At 34.4% G+C, this 23,358-nt stretch overlaps 1 protein-coding gene and 1 long non-coding RNA gene across 29 annotated transcripts in view; both read right to left on the reverse strand.

Annotated features, from left to right (window-relative positions):
• Positions 1 to 136: 136 nt before the first annotated feature.
• The window catches only part of LOC129808794 (zinc finger protein 384), a 183,694-nt gene continuing 160,472 nt past the window's right edge, over positions 137 to 23,358 (reverse strand). For 15 of the 28 annotated variants that reach the window (XM_055858665.1, XM_055858660.1, XM_055858662.1 and 12 more), the window contains 3 exons: positions 18,797 to 18,964; positions 18,040 to 18,731; positions 137 to 12,806 (listed from right to left, as the gene is read on the reverse strand). In XM_055858665.1, the coding sequence (XP_055714640.1) occupies positions 12,420 to 12,806; positions 18,040 to 18,731; positions 18,797 to 18,964 (1,247 nt within the window). In that variant the 3' untranslated portion in view covers positions 137 to 12,419. Of the gene's footprint in view, positions 12,807 to 18,039; positions 18,732 to 18,796; positions 18,995 to 23,358 lie in introns of all 28 variants that reach the window. The other 13 variants (XM_055858652.1, XM_055858661.1, XM_055858658.1 and 10 more) reach the window with 2 other exon arrangements.
• On the reverse strand, positions 19,141 to 21,138 carry LOC129808808 (uncharacterized). The gene is made up of 2 exons (XR_008752459.1): positions 19,390 to 21,138; positions 19,141 to 19,344 (listed from the first exon to the last, which is right to left on the reverse strand). It is a non-coding gene; the product is annotated as an uncharacterized LOC129808808 (long non-coding RNA).

The following is a 23,358-nucleotide window of genomic DNA, read 5'->3' on the forward strand; positions in this document are numbered from 1 at the left end:
TGTCGAAATTGTTTATTTTGCTATTTAATGTTGTTGATTTTTTTCTTGGAACTAAGGATGTTTCTTTTGTAAATTATTTTTACTGTTGGTAAAAAAGAAAAAAATTGATTGCATTTATTTTATTTTATGATTATAGTTTGTTTTTTTTTTGCTGTAAAACTTTCTGTTTTATTTATTTTTTGTTTGGTTTTTTTTTTCTTAGTTATTTTTTTCTTGTCATTTAATTAATTAATTCTGGGCTATTGTTTATGTTTGCTGTCTAAAAGTAATTCTACATTTGACTTACATATCTACTATAAGAGATTTTTTTTTTAAATCTTTTTTATTTTTTTTTTGTGGTTTTTGTTTTAATAATTCAATTAGACATTGGGACATCGAATGTCTATGTTTTTTGTTTTTTCTGTTTGCTGGATTACACTGATCTCTTGTGACTATCAACATAGTATTTTTTTGTTTATTGGTTTTGTTGTGTGTTTACTGTGAAATAATTTGTATTTTGTTTTTTTTTTATAAATCTGTTTCTGGGCTATTTTTTTTTGCAACTCAGCGCGACATTTTGGGCTCCTTGCTATGTTAGTCTATGTTTTTTTTTTTCAAGTTGATATTTGTTTTATTTTTGCTTTTTGCTGTGAAAGGGAGGAAAAGAATTGAGTTTTTGGGGTTATGTTTCGGGGCGGGAAAGGGGGCGGAGTCTATTTTAGGAGATATTTTGACAGCCATAGTATCAAGGTAATTGTTAAAAAATATTTTGAGGTTATGGCTGGCAAAAAGTATCACCAAAATATAGAAAAAATGGATGAACATCAAATTGTTTTTTTTATTTTGGGAATTATTATGTCTATATAACCTCACTTTTACTTTTTTTTTTTTTTAGTGTTTTTTCATTCTATTGTTTTTTTTTATCTGCATTTATCCTCTAAAAACACACTCTTTCTTAATTGATAACAATATTTTTCTGGGCTATTGCATTTTGCTTGGTTTTTTTTTATTGAGTTTTAATTACTGTTTTCATTTTGTTGTTTTGTTTGAAATAAAACGATGTATTGCACATTTGTTTTCTCATATTTGTGAGACTGTCAATTAAAAGAAAAAAATATAGAAAAAAGAACATAGAATGGAAAATTGTTAAAAGAAAAATTAAATAAAAATTAAATTTGAGAAAATTGATGGAAAATGGCAAAATTCGATCTATTTTGGATTTATTTTTAAGGTTATCCTTCTGTTTTTTTCCGCCATTTTTCCATCTTCCACTCTATTTCACATTTATCGGGCTATTTTTTATTGTTTTTTGTTTTTTAAAGTTGTTATGGTTTAATACTGTGTTTAAGAGTTTGGTTTTTTCTTCAATAACCTTTTAGAAAAAAAGGTGTATTGGTTATTTTGTGAGGTTAGGTCGAATCTAACCTCACATTTTGTTTGTTTTCTGTTTAACTGAGAATGTCTCTTTTTGGGGGACATTTATGGGCTATTGCAAACTATTTTATTTTCTATTTCCTCTGTTTTTTTTTTATTTGTTTTAACTTCGTGGTTAATCTTGTGAGCTAGGTGTTTTGTTTTTTCTTTTTTTGCTGTAGAAAATGAATAAATTAAAAAAAGTTGAATATAGGCCACCTTTAAAACCTACATTCCCAAAAACTAAATCCTATTTTTTGTTTTTCTTTTTTCTTTCATTATCCCTTAACATCTAAACCTTACCTTAAATGCTAACACTTTCACTATTTTCTTTTTGTTATTCTTTCTATTTTCTCTTTTATCCATTCATTTTATTATTTTTCCTTCACTATTTCTATTAATTTTACTTTTTTTCTCCTATTTTTTTTTGTTTTTTATAAATTCACATTGAACCGGCAATTTTAGGTGCACTTTTAAATAAAGTGCATCAGTTGTTCTTTCATGATCGAATTCACCTAATCAAGGGGCTTTGTGCTGGGGAGCCAACCTATAGAGGTCACATAGGTCAACCTAGGTGACAGCTCTAAAGAATTGGTTTGGTACATTTGGGAAGTATTTAGAGTTTGAATTATTAATCGGGGTTAATTTTTATTTATATTGAAAAAAAAAAACTAAATTCTAAAAAAAAAACGCCTAATTGCAGGCCTAGACACCAAAACATAGGACCGCCCTCTGTGGTGCTCCTAGGCCATTTTGTATTTATCCGTTTTAAATAACATTTGTAACTGAGGATGGTGAACTAAATGGCATTATTATTCTAACAGTCGTTTTAAAATGGCGGACACTGTATTCTCAGATTTTCTTTTTTTCATTGATTGTTTTTAGCAGCTGAATGTCATAACCATAACCTCAAAGTACTCAAGGAAATTTATTGAACTATTAAATAGGAAAATCAAAATGAATTGTTCATGACTTCGAATCCTTCGAATAATGCGAATTTTCTTTTATTTTTCACCAAGAAATTTACACATTTCTCAAGGAAAAATTAAAGAAAAATTCACATGAACGTTTGAACAGAAGAGTACTTGTCCATATTTGTAAGATAAACTAAGAATCGATTAGGGTAATGCTAATTCAAAACTTGCTCTGGTACATAATAGTCTTTTAGAAAGGATCGTTGGATCCAAAAGGCAGGAAATAAACTGAAAACTGAAATCTAATCTAAATGGAGATTTTTCGCTACTCTAAATGGAAACGTCACTGTTTTCATGGTAAATACAGTATTGAATTATTATATTTATATATTTTCTATACCACAGTTTAATAATTTAGTTAATTTTGCTTTCAAATAAAGCGAAAAACCAATCATAATCACAAAATTTTAATTTAATTTCACAGTAAAATTCAAAGTGTACCTTTTTTATAATTGTATTTTTCATTGATCGACCAAGTTTTCCAACGAAAAACACAATGAGGTGACTTGTTTATTCATTTTTTTTTTACATTTGTGTAATATTTCTGGTTAATTTTAGTTAAATTAAGTGTTAAACTTTATTATTTCCGGTATTTCATGAATGAAAAGGACTTTTCTGAACTCTCTGCAAATAGAAAAGGTGAAAAGACCAGGGTATGAATTCTGAGATGCGTGAGTTTTTCACGTGAGAAACTCACGGGTTTTAGATCGTTTCCTGTAAGCCTTTGGTGAAGTTTTCACAAAAAAAAAATCTCACGTGAAGCACTTACAGCATCTAAGAATTTACATGAAAGTTTTTACGAAAGCTTTGGCAAAATGCATACTAAAGGTGATCTCACAGCCGTGAATTTCTCACGTGAAAAACTCACGCATCTCAGAATTCACCCACAGGTTATAAGAATAAATCCTACTTTGGAATGCTAATTTGGAAGCCTTTCGTTACAGTTTCACTTGCACTGTTTGTCTCTAATTAGAAACTTTCCCTTGTCTCCATTTGGAATAATTTTGTTTCCAAATTGTAGCATTTTACATAGAGCCCTGCACGGATTGGGCTTTGGGTTTTTGGGTTTTTTTCAACTCGCATCCGCAATCAGTGCCTGATTTAGGTGGGTTCCCTGAGGCCAAGGAACCGGACCTCCACATTTTAGGGGCCTCCACATTTAAAAAGTTTACTATTATAAGAGCATTTAATGTCCAACAATATGAAAAAAGTTGAAGTGGCTTGCACTTTGGAAAATGTTTCCTTTTTTTCTTGTGCTGAGGCCTCCACTCAAAATTATTTATTTTATTTATTAGGCATTTTTCTACTACTTTGCGTTTTCTGTCTGAGTTACTGAGTCCTCACAGAGTCATTTATTTATTTAAAATATTCCTTTTGCAATATTTTGTTTCCTTTTTCCTATTGAGGCCTCCACAAATGTATCCGGGGCACATGATGAATTCGTTAACATTCAAATATTAGGCGCGAAATAATTTAGACGAGTTTAAGAATGAATAATCAATCAATAAGAAAAAAACTCATTTCAACCACAATAAATTCCCTACCAACAATTAGGGTAAGTGTGCCAAATTCCGGCCAGCTTGCAATTCCGGCCACCTTTTGTGTTCCTCAAATTTCCATAAATTTTTAGTTTTTACATACTCTAGAGATTATAAAATGCAAAAAATAACAAGAAATGTATCTTCGACAAACGACATGACGTGAAAAAGGCTTTGGGAGAATTCCTGAAAGGCAAGGAACTATGTGAATGAAGGTGGCCGAAATAGGCCACCAAAGCTATGTCTACATTTTTATTGATTTTAAAATGTATTAAGAATGATTTTAGAGCAAATAAAGACGGTAAACTGTCTACAAGGTTCCTAGCAACGCTTCTTAAGAATAAGAAATAAAAAAATCAATTTGTATTAAAAAATATTACATTTCAAACTTGAGACTTTGGCGCTTGCATGCAACTATGCCGAAATTTGGCACACTTACCCTAGCGGATAATTTTTAGTTCAGAAACAGATATTTTGAGAGAGTTGAGCTGCGTAGGCATTATGGACAAGTTCAATTTTATTAAAAATCGTAAAAAATTGACTAACAACAATAAAAAATAAAATAAAACAATGTGCTCAGTCCGAAAAGTACCTTCGCATAATTTACCTAAATTTTGAAAGTTCTTTATTGGTCTAACTTATGGAAAAAGTATTGTGCTTTCGAGTCTGAGAATTTAGTAAAATTTCTTGTTTTGCGTTTTTTTTTTTTGTATCCACTTGTTAAATTTATTTAAATGAATTGAATCAGAGTTCGAATCACTCAAAATTTCAAAGATATAATTTCACTGAACTTGTCTAATTGATAGGCAAAAAATTGATTAATTATACTGTTTTCTCGGTATTACACCGGTGTTTTACATAGCTATAAATGGGCCCTAAGAGTCACTCCAGGGTAGCATAACAAAAATAATATATACAGCGACAATAAAGGTTTTATTTATTTAAAAGTGTTATAATAGGGGAGACTGGGGCAAAAAGTCACAAAATGTGTATTTTATTTTTTTGCAAGCTACTCGAGCGCTTCAGAAATTTCTAATTAGCGCAGTTTTATAAGAAATTTACCGCTCTACAACTTTGTGGAAGTAATTTTTGCTGTATTTTAATAAGAAAATACGTTTATTGAGCCGATTTCTAAAAGGTAATCTTGTGACCATTCTCAAAAAAATGTTGGGGCAAATAGTATCAGACCATTGGGTATTATCATATTTTGATTCGCTTCATTATGGGTTTCCGTAAATTTGAAAAAAAAAATACCTAAAGGACATATTTTCATTAAAAAATTTATTCATCTAGACCTTTGTAAAACACCGTTTTCTCTTTCTGAACGAGAAAACCGTTTTTCAAGCTATTTTAGAAAAAAATACACAAAAGATTACAAATCGTTTGACCAATGCAAACAACAAACGGCAAGACATGGTAATGACATTTCTTTTCGCCGTGAGACATCTGAAATTGCTTCGCTTCTTGTTACTTTTAGCTCTATACCTTTTGTTACTTTTTACCCCAAGTGGCCATTTTTAATAAAAGGATTTCTGGAGAGAAGAATATTTGGAAAATGCTAAAACGGATAGTGGATTGGTATTTAGGGAATCCAAATCATTTTAGAAATATTTCCAAGTGCATCAATTTTGGAAAATAAGTAGGTAATAGAGTAAGTGCTCATAATTTTGGACAGTTTCTAAATTTGGACACTTTGAGGGTAAAATTGGACACTCAAAATAAATTCATTAAAATGATGGATTTTTATTCCAATATTTGATGAAAAATGAATTCTATCTAAATATTTGTTCTTTTTGGAAGATTTTGACACTAAATACGTTAAATTTTGAATATGATTTGAGTTAAAATTGCTTTGTTGAAAATTCAGTGTGAGCAATTGCAGAAGAGAAATATGACAGAACTTCGTGGCTTACTTCAGTCTTATTTAGTTTTGGTGAAGTACTAACAAAGTTTGTTCGCTGTTTTTGAGTGATATTATTGAATACTCATTGAAAATTGTGTTGATTCACGTTAGTGGTGATTTGTACATTTGATCTGAAGTGAGATTTGCCTTTTGAATTAGATTTTTCGTGTGAAAAATGGGAAATTTTTTAGGACATTCACCAGTGAGGTGATGGCTCTTATTTTGGACAGGTGTTTTTCTCACGAAATTTCGTGAAGTTTTAGCTTTTGTGATGACTAGGTTGGACAAATGCCTGGAGAAATGAAGGAGCATCATCTCTACGAAAGAGATGTAGCGAGAAAATCTTTGAAAGGCTCCCGGAAAGGTCAGGGAATGAGCGAATACGCACGTACTTGGAGTACCGAAGTCAACTCACTTTAATGAATGATATGGAAAGTTTCTGGGCTTCTTGTGACATTCTACGTTTCCTTTCCATGAACAGGAAGAGGACTTGGTAAGATTGCTTCATCAAATGAAGAACAGTGGGCATCCTGTTGAGGCGGATTATCTGTCCAAATTTACAGACAAGTTGTAAAAATTAATAACCAAGTTGTCCAAAATAAGAGTCAAATTCACCTCTACATATCAATTCATTTTTAAACGTATTAAAACTAATTTTAGTAAAAATAAGACGACAAATAGCTTGCTAAGTGTCTAAACAACCCTTCTGAAAAGAGAGTAACAAGAAATGTCAATTAGTATTGAAAATATGGCACTTCAAACTTAGGATATCGATGCTTATATGCAGACTGTCCAAAATTATAAGCACTTCCCCTAATCGGACTAAAATAAATTTATTTTTTACTCAAAGATATGTCGTTCTACTTTATAAATTTTAATTTAAAAAAACAATGAAAAAATTAAATGTAAGTTTGAAAAGGAAAAAGGGTTTCGAATTTTTTTTTTATATTTTCGCAGCTAGCGCCTAAACTAAAAGAGATAATAAAAAACGGATGGTATTTTTTGAGTTTATTGGACCCTAATGAGCCTGGAAAAAATTATGATACTACTGTTTTTTGCATATTTAAAAATTGGACATTAGAGGGTTAAATTTACCTGTAGAATGGAAAGCATTATATTGTATAAAATTTTAAAAGCAATGGCTCTGTTGAAAAACGTAAAAGTTTTCAGGGGCCCCACAAATGGGCATTGGGCCTCCACATTTCTAAATCCGGCCCTGACTGTTTGTCTCTAATTAGAAACTTTCCCTTGTCTCCATTTGGAATAATTTTGTTTCCAAATTGTAGCATTTTACATAGAGCCCTGCACGGATTGGGCTTTGGGTTTTTGGGTTTTTTTCAACTCGCATCCGCAATGGATTTGACCCGTACCTGACCCCCGACCCGGAAGAAATATATAAATTTACCCGTCTCGAACAATAGTATAACCCGAAAATTATTAACCAAATCAAAATCAAAAAAAAACTTAAATCTTGAACGCTTTTTTCAGCACGAAACTGCACAATCTTCCCCAGAATGTTTTCTTTTTTCTTTTTTCAAAATATTTTATTAAAATTATGTACAATATATTTATGAATGTATTCAATACGTATTGTCCAAATTGTAAAATTCTTCTTGTCCAATTTTGGCACCAACCTTGTCCGAATTATATTATTCTGCACTCATGTATTTTTTTTTTTTAATTTTAAAATTTTTCAAAACATATTTTAGGCATTTCCATGAAATAGTTGTATCCCAGAAGAGTCAAGAAGCAAATTTATTTGTGCTCTCTTCTGTCAAAGTTTAAGTCTCTCGAAATTGTTCCAAATTATATCATTTTACCCTATTTGAGTGACTTCAGTGCTTTTGCGACTCTATTTTTGGCGGTTAAGAAGCTTCTGAATTCCTTTTCACCGCTTTTAACTTGTTTATTTGGAGGTTAGGAAACTTTGAAATAACTATAAATTCTTCTGCTGTTGAATTTGAATAGTTCAGTAGCTTCCTGAGCACTTTTGGCGCTTCTGTGACTTCAATCTGAAGGTCAGGAAGCTTCTGAAGTCCTTTTCACCGCTTTTAACTTGTTTATTTGGAGGTTAGGAAACTTTGAAATAACTATAAATTCTTCTGCTGTTGAATTTGAATAGTTCAGTAGCTTCCTGAGCACTTTTGGCGCTTCTGTGACTTCAATCTGAAGGTCAGGAAGCTTCTGAAGTCTTTCTGAGCGCTATTTAACTTGCTTATTTAGAGGTTAGGAATTTTTTAAAATAAGTATCTACGCTTTTTCTGTGGAATTTTGAAAGTTCTGAAGCTTCTGGTGCACTTTTTGCGCTTCTGTGGTTTCAACTTAAAGGTTAGGAAGCTTCTGAAGCTTTTCTCTGCGATTTTGACATGCCTATTCAGAGGTTATAAAACTTTAAAACAATTATCTACGCTTTTTTCTGTAGAATTTTGACAGTTCGGAAGTTTCTTGATCCCTTTTATAGCTTTTATGGTTTCAATTTAAAGGCTAGGAAGCTTCAGAAGTCCTTCTCGGCGTTCGTGACTTGCCTATTTTAGAGGTTAGGAAATTATGAATTTAATATCTACTCTTCTGCAATCGAATTTTGACACTTTAGAAGCTTCCTGAGAAATTTTTGCATTCTGTGATTTCAATTTGAAGGTCAGGAATCTTCTGAAGCTTTTCTCAGAAGCTTTTAACTTCGTTATTTTGAGGTTAGGACATTTTGGAAAGAATATCTACGCTTCTGCTGTTAAATTTTGACAATCCGGAAGCTTCTTGAGCACTTTTGGCGCTTCTGTGTTTTCAATTTAAAGGTTGAGAAGCTTCTACATTCTGTCTCTGCGCTTTTAACTTTCCTATTTCTAGGTTAGGAAATTCGAAAATAACTATCAATGCTTCTGCAATTGAATTTTCACACTTTAGAAGCTTCTCTAGCAGTTTTAGTGCTTCTGTGATTTTGATTTGAAGGTTAGGAATCTTCTTAAACTTTTCTTAGCACTTTTAACTTTCCTATTTGGAGGTTAGGAAATTTAGAAGTAATTATCAACGCTTCTGCTGTGGAATTTTGACAGATCAGAAGCTTCCTGAGCACTTCTACCGCTTCTGTGATTTTAATTTGAAGGTCAGGAATCTTCTGAAGTTTTTCTTAGCGCTTTTAGCTCGCTTATTTGTAGGTTATAAAATTTTAAAATAAGTATCAATGCTTCTGCAGTCGAATTTTGACGGTCCGGAAGGTTACTGAGCACTTTTGGCGCTTCTGTGTTTTCAATTTGAAGGTTAGGAATCTTCTGAAGCTTTTCTCATCGCTTTTGACTTCCCTATTTTGAGGTTAGGAAATCTTAAAATAAGTATCAACGCTTCTTCTGTGGAATTTTCACAGTTCTGAAGCTTTCTGAGCACTTTTTGCGCTTCTGTGATTTCAATGTGAAGTTTCGGAATCTTCTGAAGCTTCCAAAGTGTCTTTCAGCGCTTATGACTTCCCTATTTGGAGGTTAGGAAAATTTTGGAATAAATATCTACGCTTCTGTAGTCGAATTTTGACACTTTAGAGGCTTCGTGACCACTTTTTGCCTTCTGTAATTTCGATTTATAGGTTAGGAAGCTTCTGAAGTCTCTCTCTCTGCACTTTTAACTTCCCTATTTGGAGGTTAGGACATTTTTAAATAAATATCTCCTCTTCTTCAGTGGAATTTTGAAAGTTTTGAAGCTTCCTGAGTACTTTTATCGCTACTGTGGTTTCAATTTGAAGGTCAGGAATCTTCTGAAGCTTTTCTCAGTGCTTATTAGTTGCCTTTTTGGGAGGTTAGAAAATTTTGAATTGAATATCAATGCTTCTGGTGTGGAATTTTGACAATTTGGAAGCTTCATTAGCACATTTAATGTCTCTGTGACATCAATTTAAAGGTTAGGAATCTTCTGAAGCTTTTCTCATCGCTTTTGACTTCCCTATTTTGAGGTTATAAAAATTTAAAATAAATATGAATGCTTTTTCTGTGGAATTTTCACAGTTCAGAAGCGTTCTGAGCACTTTTTGCGCTTCTGTGACTTCAATCTGAAGGTCAGGAATCTTCTGAAGTTTTTCTTAGCGCTTTTAAATTGCTTATTTGTAGGTTAGAAAATTTTGAGTTGAATATATTCGCTTCTTCTGTGGAATTTTAACACTTTGGAAGCTTTTTGATCCCTTTTAGCTCTTCTATGGTTCCAATTTAAAGGTTAGGAATCTTTTCAAGTTTTTCTCTGCACTTTTATCTTCCCCATTTGGAGGTTAGGACATTTTAAAATAAGTACCTACGCTTCTGCTGTAGAATTTTTACAGTTATGAATTTTCTTGAGCCCTTTTAGCGCTTCTGTGATGTCAATTTAAAGGTTAGGAATCTTCTGAAGCTTTTCTAGCCACTTATAAGTTACCTATTTGGAGGTTAGGGAATTTTGAATTGAACATGTACTCTTTTAGAGTCGAATTTCGACAGTTCGGAAGCTTCCTGAACCCTTTTTAGTGCTTCTGTGATTTCAATTTTAAGGTTAGGAATCTTCTGCAGCTTTTCTCATCGCTTTTGACTTCCCTATTTTGAGGTTAGGAAATCTTAAAATAAGTATCAACGCTTCTTCTGTGGAATTTTCACAGTTCAGAAGCGTCCTGAGCACTTTTTGCGCTTCTATGATGTCAATTTGAAGGTCAGGAATTTTCTGAAGATTTTCTCAGAGCTTTTAACTTCCTATTTGGAGGTTATAAAATTTTAAAATGAATACCAACGCTTTTTCTGTGGAATTTTGACAAATTTTGAAGCTTCCTGAGCACTTCTACCGTTTCTGTGTTTCCAATTTAAAGGTTAGGAATCTTCTGAAGTCTTTCTCTGCGCTTTTAACTACACCATTTTGAGGTTAGAAAATTTTCCGATACATAAATTTTACTACCATAAATTTCTCGAGTTACTTTGAGGTTATGAATAGGCTTTTTCTATCCATTGAGACCTTCTAGCTGTGTCAAAATCTGAGACTTGATTTGTTGTTTTAACCTCAATTTATTCTTTGTTTTTTTTTTGTTTTTTTTCATTACTTATTTTTCACCTAATTCTATTTTAATTCTGCATTCTTCCACACAATGTGCCATTAATTACTTATATACTGTGTCTCGTTTTTACTTTTAGTTTTTAAAATGAATAATTTTTTTGTTTTTGAAAAAAAAACAATGTTCGAAAAATTTTTGTTTTTTTTTTTGTTTAATATTTTAAATGAAATGAATAAAAGTAAATATTATGTGCCTACTTAGTGGTTTAGCTTCGCGCCAAAAATTGTTTTCTCTTATTTTTTTTTGTTTTGTTTGTTTTTTGAAGATTATGGCTAGGAAGTAGCCATTTTGATAAAATTATGGTTTTTTGAGAAAGTTTTTGTTTTTTATTTAAATAAAAAAATATGATGGGTAGAAAGGGTGAATGGGGAATTGGGATTTGAGGTATTGGGGGAATCTTTGGAGGGCTTATATTTTCTTTTCTTTTTTGTTTTTATTCAACTCTATTCAACGTCCATTTTGTGGTTTTTTTTTTAAATTTATTTCAAGTTTTTCTCTATCTCGTGCGTTTCATTTCATCTTTTTCGGATTTTTGTTGTGTTTTTTTTTTTGCATCTATATAAAGAAATATCTGTCAATCCCACCACATAACCTCACAAAAAATATTTAGAGGCTATTCTTTATTGATTTGTGTTTGTTTTTTTTTTTTTTAATTTTAAATGGTTCTCCTTTTTTTTTGTTTGTTTTTTTTTTTACCTAAATTTGTGCTGCAAATGACTTTTCATTTGCAAAATTGTACTTTTACCGATGTGATTGGCAAAGGAAAGTAATCGAAGAAATAATGCAAAAAAAAAACATAAAAAATGATCAACATAACCTCAAAATAGTAGTTCTTAAAAAATAAAAAAAAGGGTTATAACCTTAAACTAAACAAAACGAACCTTCTGTAAAAATTGCATTCAAATCACATTTGTTTTCCCTAAAAATTAGAGATTGGTGTGACTAAAGTCAATCACAGAAAACAAAAAAAAAAATTAAATAAAAATTCTAACCTTATTTCTTTCATTTTAAATTTCTTTTTTTTTTTACTAAATAAAGGATAATTAAAAAAGGAATTGCACGGCATACAGAAAGGTTAGGGCACTTTTTTTTCTTTTTTTTTTTTTAAATATTTTTTAAATAATTCACCATTTTTTAGGTTATTTTTGTTATGTTAAAATTTTCAAATAAAATTTTTTTAAAAAAAAAATCTAAATATATTTTTCTTGTGGCTAATTTTGAGGTTAATTATCAAATAACCTAAAAAAATATTGAGGAAATAACTCTTTAATTCCATAACCTAACTGTTTGTTTTTTCGGCTCTAAGAAACCAAAAAAAATTTAAAATAAAAAAAAATAGAAAAGAAGAAAAAATCAAGAAAAGACGTCACACCGTACTTTTGTTTTGTTTTGATTGTGTCCATTTTGTTAATTTTTCTTTTTAATTTTATTGTGCCGCTAGATGGCGCGACAGCCAGTTAGAAGAAGCCACCCAAAATGGCAGCCTGGTGGGATGATGTATCCTTGGTGCCGAGGAGTCGCCCAAGAGCCTGATGATGATTGGGCTCTGAGGCGATGTCTGGGCTTCAGGAGGCCTGATGGGCCTGATGGGCAGCCCCATGGGATTGCTGTTGTTGTTGTTGTACATGACTAGATAGTGTGAAGGTTAGGGCGCGCGGATCGAGTCGAAGTGCATGCTCCAATCTCAGTGCTTCACTCAATTCAGGTGACATTTGTTGCTGCAATGACGGTTGCTGACTGGCACTGACAGCTGGTGCTTGGTGAAAATTACTGAGACTCGTGGTGGCACCACCATTTGATGTAGCACTACCAGTTGAACTACCAGATGCCGCAACAGCAGCTGCCTGACTGACAGCTAGCCGAAGGGCAGCTTCTGCCTGTGATCGCAGAATGGCCTCAGCCTGTTGGATGCGTAGTGCAGCTTCGGGAGAGTTCTGACTCTGATGGTGACCCTGGAGACACAGAAACACAAAAGGATATATTCATAACGAGGTATTAAGGTGGTAAACAGTTGTAGCAAGATGACACCGGAGCCTCCTTGCTCACCCGTCAAATCATTATTCTATCTGCCGATTTTACTTTGAGGTTTTTTTTAATTTTAACGGTATATTCCAGTGTATTCAGAGAAATTCTGTAGATTTTCTGCTGAATTTCTGCAGAAAATCTACAGATTTTCGGTAGAATTTCTGCCGAGAAAATCGGCATAGTGTCCATTACTTCACAAAAATATTGTTGATTTATGTAGAAACTGTAGGAGTTATAAAGAAAATGGTATGCTCTGCTTAACAAGCATTACCGATTAAACATTTTAAATAAGTAAAAAGATGCGAGCAAAAATACTAATTTTTTTTAAAATCGCCCATGGAATGATACAAAAACACGAAATTTAGGTCGATACTCTGCTTAAAGTTTTCACTTCACTTTTCTCTACTTGTAACACGGCGTCGCAAAATTCTTAATTTTATATAAACACTGTGATATCACTGAGAATAACTCTATTGAATTTTGTAAACTTCAGTGAAAAATGTTTTCCATCTCTTCTGACACATCTTGTCTGGAATGTAGAAAAAATCTACAGAAAATCGGCAGAATATCTACAGAAATTCGTCAGAGATTCGTCAGAAAATCTGCCGAAATATTCTGACGAATTTTGTCCCAAGCCCAAATAAAATTCGTAAGAATATCTACAGATATTATCTGCAGATATTCTGTAGAGGTGTAGATTTTCTCTACAGAAATCTTGAAGATATCTGCAGATATTAATTGACGGGCAATGAAGGGACAACAGAGCTCCAGGTTCGGACGTATCCATGGTGTAAGTATAGAAGGTGATGAAAAATTGCTTCTTCTTCTTCTTCGAAAATAGAAAAATGGCGGCATTTGGTCGCTTTTCTGGTCGGTTACTTTCAAATTGACAGCACAAAAGGTAAACAAATGTTGTGAAAGTGAAAAATAGTGTTTAATTGTTAATTAATTAAGAAATTGTCAAGTCCCAAATGGCAAAAATGTGTCAATATGACGTTATAGTTATCGTATGGTAATAGTAATAATTTGGTGCACCCGCACGTCATACTTTCGAAGTGGGGAATAACCTCCACATTATAAAGAGGTAAGCGAAGCGACACAACTTACCATTTTGGTAAGTTCACTAACGATAGTGACACGTTAGTTGAACGTCGCTTCTTACCTCTTTTCTATTTGTCTCTTTCTACTCCGCATTCTTTTTCTTCGTTCTCTTTTTATTTCCATGACGCATAATACTATCATGAAATCTCTCACTGAAAATATTTCAATAATCAGCGCGCAAATATCGCGGGATTTCATTGATTTTATTTATTATATTGAACATGCCGATGCCGTTTACCGATAGAGATATTAACAAATATCGATTTAAAATATCTCCCGACCAGAAAAAACTGATATTTGATATTTTTTCAATGGAATAATTCTAAAAAATTTCTGATTTTTTTTTTAACTATTCTCTATATTTTCTGACATATTGTTACAACTTCTTGGTCATAAAAATATATTTCATAAGGAATTAGATTTCATGAAAAACGGAATTAAAGTCACTCTGAAAATTTTGAATTCGCGCGCAACAAAATCTTAATGGCGCACTCATCCCAATAAAAGTGTGTCCGCGTCCGCGGATAGTCGTACGACATCTTTTGTATTCCATAGACGGATTCTTTTAACGCTCATAGGATAATAAGATAGATTTTTATAAATTAATTTTTGACACTTGCAGATAAGAATAATTTCTGAAAATTACGTAATGTTTATAAAAAATTTTAATGAAAACGGGAAAATTTATATACATAAATTTATATTTTATTTTGAAGGGATTATCTTGAATCGGGTCCCGCTCAAAATCCTGAAAGCCGAAACCTCGAATGGGCCAAAATTCCGAAAGACAAAATCCCAAATATTTAAAAGTGTCTTGGCTACTCGCGTATTCTGGAGGCAAAGGAAAATTTTCTGTGTCTTGGGAAATTATTCTACACATTGTCTTCCATATAATTTCATCCCATTTCAGGATTTTGGCGTTCGGGATTTTGACTTTCGGGATTTTGGCTTTCGAGATTTTGGCCGCCACCGCTTGTATCATGTGGCGTACATTTTAGTCCTAAAATCCAACATCACATTCATAAATGTTTGGAAGAAGCCTTAATAGAGAGGACAGGTTGTCCTGTTTTCTTTCGAAATAAATTTAATCAAGAATAAAATTTCACAATTTTGTGTTAAATTATTAAAACCACAATACAAAATAAATACAAAAGATTTTTTAAAATGTTAAAAATATTTTATTTTGTTAAATCAATTTAATTTTACTTGATTTTTAAGAAAACAATTGCTTTCTTTTAAATTTATTTTAAATTTTTCTTCGTTAGAGAAAGGCTAAGAACACGCTTTCGTCCAGGAACGTAATGGAATGCCATTTCCGAAAACTAAAAAGCGTTGTTTTGAGAGCAATTTGTCCACAAACTCTAAAAGCAAAACTTGCAAAGAAACCACTTACATTTTTGTGAGAAAAAAAAATATTTAGTTTTCTACAAAAAAGGTACTTTAAATTAAATTTCTGGAATATTTTATGATATCTACAATGCTTGAATTGACTTTATGAGGGTCCTCCTAGAATCTCAGGTCACTATCTCTAACTTCTTAGGCTAAAACATACCGCTGCCCGAATAAACAACGTAGTGTCATTATTAAAAATTGTCAGTTTATATTATACTTTTTGAACAATACAGTCTGTTAAGGGAGTGCCAAATGGTACTTGACTTCAAATATTCGGACTATTTTTTGTGGACGAACACATGGCATTATTGTCGTCGATGCTTTGTAGTAAAGATATTAAATTGACTTCAAATTCAAATCTCAGAAATACTTTATGCACATGAGTGTATAACACGCTTCGCTCTAAAAGAATGTATTTCTCGATTTTCATCCCAAAAGATCAAAATTTTCATATGAAGTGACCGATAAATAGAATAAATACATCGAAAACTTAAACTTGTTCATCTTTAAGTCAATTAAGCAATTTAAAGAAATGAAAAATGTCGATTTTACATCTTTCAGCCAAAACTTGGCTTAACAGGCCAATCGGTAAAAAACGTATAGATATATTTAAGAATAAAAAAAATCATCTTTTAAACACATTCAGACAAACACGCTTTTTTTACTTAGAGACTGTAAGTTAGAAAAAATCTGAAATATATCATTTTAAACGTATTTCGAATATTTATTTTATTACTGAATTTTAAAATTTCGTATTATTAGATTATGTTTAAGTAAGATCATCTATTTAAATTTTATTTAAATGCAAACAATAATTTTGAATAAAATTTTAATTTTTAATATAAAAGTAGAAATACTCTAAGAAAATAATTCGCTTGCAATTTATTTGCAAGAACGAAAAATTTTATCACACATTTATTAAATTCAAGATAATCAAATATTACATTTTACTTATTTTTTAAGCTATTATATAACCTAATATTCTTATATTGTTATTTCTAAACGTTTAAAAAGCTGCAGATATTCTACTTGTTGGGCTGAGAGTATTGAAAGAGAGCGGTGACAAAATTACGTTATTTGCACGTAAATTTTCTTACGAATAGTTACGTAATTTTTTGAGAGAAAAACGACGAAAAAATTACGTTATTATAACACAGCAAGTCTGACGTTAATAGTTTAAGTAGTCAAAACGTTATATTTAGGTCATAATGTTTCCTCGGCTCTTTGCAACTTGAAGTAACTTGAGTGACGTGCAACAAACGTGTCTTTTACCTCATTTTTTCACTATAGTAATTTTTTGCCACTTGGGGTACTTGTGTATTAATTTACGAAAAGTAAGTTTGCAAATGTGTTTTGACACAGAAATTGTGTTTTTAGTGCTGAAATTTTATGTAATATTTTAGAAAATTCCAAGGAAAAGTGACGCTAATCAGCCTCAAAATTTAGTGGAAACTGTTCTTTATCAAACCCTTCTATTGTATTCACGAGTATGTGGACAACAACTGCACAAAACAGTGAGAAAATGTGGCTTCATTCATTATTCCCGGAAAGACATAATTTGGTCCGGATATGGGATAATACGGATAATATTTATCAGAACGATCATAAACATGATCCTTGACGATGTAAGAAAGGTTTAATATCAGAAGATAGTAATAATTTCTCTAAAATTTGTATTTTTGAGAACATAATTCAATGTTATTTTTTTGTTATTTTTCAGGAATATTGTGTACATCTTCTTAGATGATCGGAAGAAATTTGGTTTTACATAGATATGTAGAATTTATTTCATTTCATTTATTTTATTTATATTCAGTAAAACTGACAAAATTGGAGTATTTTTATTCAGGGAAAATTTAAATCTCTAATAATAAAAAATGAAAGATAAGCACAACATGAAGAAAATTCTCTTTTTCTTTGTCAGACAGAAAATAAATTCACACAGCACAAAATAGAAAAACCGTTGAACATTCAAAAAACCTAAATGTCATTTTTGTCCCCCAGTCAGCCGGATAACAAAGAGTCTACTGTATATTTTCAAGTCTATCGATGGATTCAACATGGCGTGTTGAATCAATGAGTCGACTGTGTCGATGATAATTTAAAATTCAAATTTAACGTTCATTCTCGGGATGTTATTCACGAGTGATGGTAGGATGGAGGCAGAACTCTCGTCGCGAATCGGTCAAGCTAAGTTGTCGGTTTTCAAAGCTGTATTTGTTACTCTTCTCACGTATGGTCATGAGATTTGGGTAGTGACCGAAAGGGTAAGATCGCGAGTACAAGCTGCCGAGATGAGGTACCTTCGAGCGGTTAAGGGAATCACTCGTAGAGATCGAGTGAGGAATGTGGCCGTTCGTGAGGAACTAAGAGTCGAGGAGCTGCTTCTTCGGGTTGAGAGATCACAACTTCGATGGTATGGACATGTTCAACGCATGAATGAAGAAAGATTCCCCAGAAAAGCTATGCAAGCCATTGTGAGAAGGCATCGATCTCGAGGCAGACCTAGGACAAGGTGGCTGAATAAAAAATCAGAATGTTGCCTTGGAACGCCTCGGGATCGAACCCAAACAACTTCCTGAAGTGGCGGATGATCGACAAACGTGGGCTTCTAGATTATAAGCCGTTGAAAATGAATTTAACGGTCGCTTAAGTGACTATGCTCACCTGATGATGAATGGGGTCGACACCAATTGATGATCGCATCATGGTATCGGCCATGGATACTCTCATGGCATTCATGGCTGCCTGTGCAGCAGCCTGGGCGCCATCGTCATCGGTGGGCGAGGCGGCGGGTGGCTGTGTAGCCGTTTGTCCATTATTTGGGGCGGCTGGTGGTGTTGGTGGCACTTGGGCTTGTGGTTGAACCTGTTGCTGTTGCTGCTGCATCCTCATGGCAGCCGCTAAATTGACAACAGCCGCCTGAACAGCACCAGCCGCCGCTGCATTACCATCAACACCAGCCGCTGCAGCCGCCACCATTGCCATCCGATTGGCGTGCATTTCGTCCACATTGTACTGCTGTAGGTGTCCATTATTGGCACCCCTGAGGATATCGCTAAGTTTGCTGCTACAATTGTTATTATTGTTATTGAGAACACCACCACCTGGATCACTTCCGGCACTAGATAGCCTCCCGCCGCCACTCGAACTATCCGAATGGGCAGATGGTGATGGACACATACTATTCTGACCACCACCAATGGCCAGTAAACTGTTATTTGATGCCGATACAGCTGCTGCAGCCGCCAAAAGTGTATCCCGTTCACGCCTCTCCGCCGCGGCCCGTGACAGAACGTACTGAGCCGCAAACTGATGCTTAGGATCCATTCGCATGTGCTCCATGTGCGTCAGTAGACCTACAAAAGCGACATTGTACGACAAAAAAAAGTGAATTTTTCGATTTTTTAGCCAAGACACTCACCAGCTTCATGGGTAAAGACAGCCTGGCACACTGAACATGGCCACATCCTGAGGCTAGTGGTGAGCTGTGAGGTTTCCGGATGGCACGCCAGATGTTTCCTGAGGGAGCCCTCGTTGACATAGTGCTTCCCACAGACTGGACAAGGATGATTGGCGGTTCGCCTCTTGGCTAAGTAGGGGTCAGTGGGTGATGAGCGAACAGAAAAATTGGGTTTTCATGGTCAATGCGAAAGCCGATAGAGATGTCAACAAAGCACAACAAATTTTACATAGGTTAAATGGGATTTTTTTTTGTTTTTTTGGAATGGATAATGACGATGAGGGGGAATAGGTGCCGCACAGATAAATTGAAGGTTAGGTTTTTGTTGTTTTTTTTTTTTTTAGATAAGAGAGGTTAGGATAACCAACACCACATGATTGCTTCACAATATTGGCATTAGATAGAGGTCATGTAAGTATATTTTTATTTAAGATTTTATCTAAGATTCATTTTACTACTAAAATACTGACCAAGATAAACAACAGAATAGGTCTCAGATCTTATTTATCCTGCCTTGAATCACTTTTGAATCAGTTTGTCCGGGAAATTCGGACTGAAACCTCATAAAATTGCAGGAAATCCCTGGAATCCCGGCAACGTAGAGTTTCTTTTTTTGCATTTTTTGACAAATTCCTGGTCAGAATGCCATCCGGAGTGGACATTAATCCCAACTATCTCAGTCTACAAGAGCTACTCTTCATTCAGTAACGTTTGTCCGGGAAATTCGGACAGAAACTTCATAAAATTGCAGGAAATCTGTAGAATCCTGCAATTCAATGTTTCCCTCTTGCTTTTATTTGACAAATTCCTGTCCAGAAAACCACTGTTTTCCCGTTTTCAATATATTCTACTCTTCCAGTAACGTTTTTCCAGGGAATTTTGGACTGGAATCTCAAAAAAAATTGAGGAAATTCCTGGAATCTCGGCAACGTAAAGTTTCCTTCTTGTTTTATGACAATTTCCTGGTCAGAACGCCACCCGGAGTGGATATCAGTATGAACTATCCCTGTCTACAAGAGCTACTCTTCATTCAGTAACGTTTGTCCGGGAAATTCGGACAGAAACCTGATAAAATTGAGGAAAATCTATAGAATCCTGCAATTCAATGTTCCCTTCTTGCTTTTATTTGAGAAATTCCTGGTCAGAATACCATCAGGAGTGGATTTTATTCTCAATTATCCCCATTTGCAACATATCCCACCTTCCAAGTAACGTTTCTCCAGGAAAGTTTGAACTATAACCTCAAAAATAATTGAGGAAATCGGAAATCGCTGGAAAAAATCTCCGTGAGGATTGTTGAAAAATGTTCTCATTTTATATTGGGTCTACCTGAAAGGATAATGGAGGAAGGACTCCATATACATGGTTAAAAAGGCTTCTTTAAGGTCTGTTCCCATGCCGTATTTCAGCTTTCTACCTCCGTTCAGAAAGGAGTTATAAGGCAAAATACTCTCATTTTGTATGAGGGCTACGAGAACGGAAAGTGGAATGAAGGAATGGTATGCATAAATAAAAAGTTTAAGATATACACTGACCCTATACCGAATTTCATTAAGATCGCTTTAGCCGTTCTTGTACAATTCGTTGTCAAAATAGAGATTTTTCGAAAGGATAGAGGTTTTTTTTTTACAAGAACTCTCAGCGTTTGTCGTCCTGGGTTCCGACAATTAGGTGTATATTTCAGATATTTTGAAAAATGTCTAAGAAAGAACGTTTATTTTCTGAATTATCTCGAAATCCTATTAAGCTTTTTTGCTCCTTTTATATATTTACACATAAATAATGCAAATTTCGTTTAAGTATGTAACTCATCATTGTTATTAATAAGGAAAATTAAATGAGAAATGCAGAAAAGTAGCAGAAAATCTTTAAAGTCGCTTTTCTCGGAAACTATGAGAGATAGAGGCTTCAACTTTACATCGTTTAGAGCCTCTGTCAGCGACTCGTGAGAATCCGCGAAGATATTCATTGCCCACGAAAAATACTCGCCCCAAGAAAATACGGGAGAAAACACGTGCCCCAAAGAAAACCAGTGAAAAAATATGCAATCAACGGGAATCCCCGAAAGAATTCTACTCCCGCGAAAAATTCGCGCCACGCAAAAATTTGCGAAAAGATACACGCCCCCACAACAATCCGTGAAAAAAAAATGTGACCTGCGAAAAAACCGCAAAAAATTCGAGTCCCATGAAAATCAGCGAGAAAAATCGCGCCCCACGAGAATCAGCGAAAAACACGCGCTCTGCGAAAATACGCGAAAAATACGCGACCCGCGGACGTCTGCAAAAATCTCCTGTCCCACGAAAAATGCTCGCCCCAAAGAAAATCGGCGGAAAGAATCGCGACCTTCGCAAATCCGCGAAAAATACGCACCTGCGGAAATCTGCGAAAAAATTCGAGTCCCATGAAAATCAGCGAGAAAAATCGCGCCCCACGAGAATCAGCGAAAAACACGCGCTCTGCGAAAATCCGCGAAAAATACGCGACCCGCGGACGTCTGCAAAAATCTCCTGTCCCACGAAAAATGCTCGCCCCAAAGAAAATCGGCGGAAAAAATCGCGACCTTCGCAAATCCGCGAAAAATACGCACCTGCGGAAATCTGCGAAAAAATTCGAGTCCCATGAAAATCAGCGAGAAAAATCGCGCCCCACGAGAATCAGCGAAAAACACGCGCTCTGCGAAAATCCGCGAAAAATACGCGACCCGCGGACGTCTGCAAAAATCTCCTGTCCCACGAAAAATGCTCGCCCCAAAGAAAATCGGCGGAAAGAATCGCGACCTTCGCAAATCCGCGAAAAATACGCACCCGCGGAAATCCGCGAAAAATGTCGCGCTCCGCGAAAGGCCACGAACAAATACGCGCCCCGCGAAAATCCGTGAAAAAATACGTGCTCCGCGAAAATCCGCAATAAAATTCGCGCCCCACGAGAATCAGCGAAAAACACGCGCTCTGCGAAAATCCGCGAAAAAATACACGATCCACGAGAATCCGCGAAAGAATTTGAGCCAAGTACTAAAAACATGCATAGCTCAGACATAAAACGGTTAATATTGCGCTTAAACATACGCACAGCTTAAGCACAAAACGGTTGATATTCCGCTTAAAAGCACGCGCTACTCAATCATAAAACGGATAAAAATTCGCTTAAAATCACTCACAGCTGAATCGTAAAACGAAAAAAACGCTTAAAATCACGTACAGCTCAATCATAAAACGACTAAGAATGCGCTTAAAATCACGTACAGATCAATCATAAAACGGTTACGAATGTACTTAAAATCACGCACAGCTCAATCGTAAATCGGTTAAAATCACGCACAGCTGAATCGTAAAATGGTTAAAAATTCGCTTAAAATCACGCACATCTCAATAACAAAGGCTAAGATTACGCTTAAAACCGTTCCATGATTGAGCTGTGCGTGATTTTAAGCGCAATCTTAGCCGTTTTACGATTGAGCTGTGCGTGATTTTAAGCGCATTCTTATCCGTTTTTCGACTAATCTGTGCGTGATTTTAAGCGCAGTCTTAATCGTTTTTCGATTGAGCTGTGCGTGATTTTAAGCGCAATCTTAGCCGTTTTACGATTGAGCTGTGCGTGATTTTAAGCGCAATCTTAGCCGTTTTACGATTGAGCTGTGCGTGATTTTAAGCGCAGTCTTAATCGTTTTTCGATTGAGCTGTGCGTGATTTTAAGCGCATTCTTATCCATTTTTCGACTAATCTGTGCGTGATTTTAAGCGCAATCTTATCCGTTTTACGATTGAGCTGTGCGTGATTTTAAGCGCAGTCTTAGTCGTTTTTCGATTGAGCTGTGCGTGATTTTAAGCGCAGTCTTAGTCGTTTTTCGATTGAGCTGTGCGTGATTTTAAGCGCATTCTTATCCGTTTTTCGACTAATCTGTGCGTGATTTTAAGCGCAATCTTAGCCGTTTTACGATTGAGCTGTGCGTGATTTTAAGCGCAGTCTTAGTCGTTTTTCGATTGAGCTGTGCGTGATTTTAAGCGCATTCTTATCCGTTTTTCGATTGAGCTGTGCATGATTTTAAGCGCATTCTTATCCGTTTTTCGACTAATCTCTGCGTGATTTTAAGCGCAATCTTAGCCGTTTTACGATTGAGCTGTGCGTATTTTTAAACGTATTCTTAACCAATTTATGATCGTATTGTGCGTGTTTTAAACACGATTTTGGATAGCGTTTTATGCTTGCCCTGTGCGTATTTTGCAAACGATTCTAGGTATGTTTTTTGCTAGCGCTGTGCGTATTTTACACACGATTTTAGAGAGCGCTTAAAAAATAAAAAAAATATATATAAAATTAAAAGAAGAATTTCGGTTCGACAGAATGTAGCAGGAAATAGACGGAGACACTGAACCTTTCTTGATTTTCACAATTTTATTCTCTACGACGTTTCGAGGATGGATGTCCTCTTCATCAGGTATCGAATATGGCAGGGAAAATCACGTACAGGTGGGAGTTGTTACACTGCACTTGAACTTTGATCACAACTTGATCTGTGATGTT

Source organism: Phlebotomus papatasi, chromosome 5, assembly GCF_024763615.1.
Source record: "Phlebotomus papatasi isolate M1 chromosome 5, Ppap_2.1, whole genome shotgun sequence".
NCBI classification, from domain to species: domain Eukaryota; kingdom Metazoa; phylum Arthropoda; class Insecta; order Diptera; family Psychodidae; genus Phlebotomus; species Phlebotomus papatasi.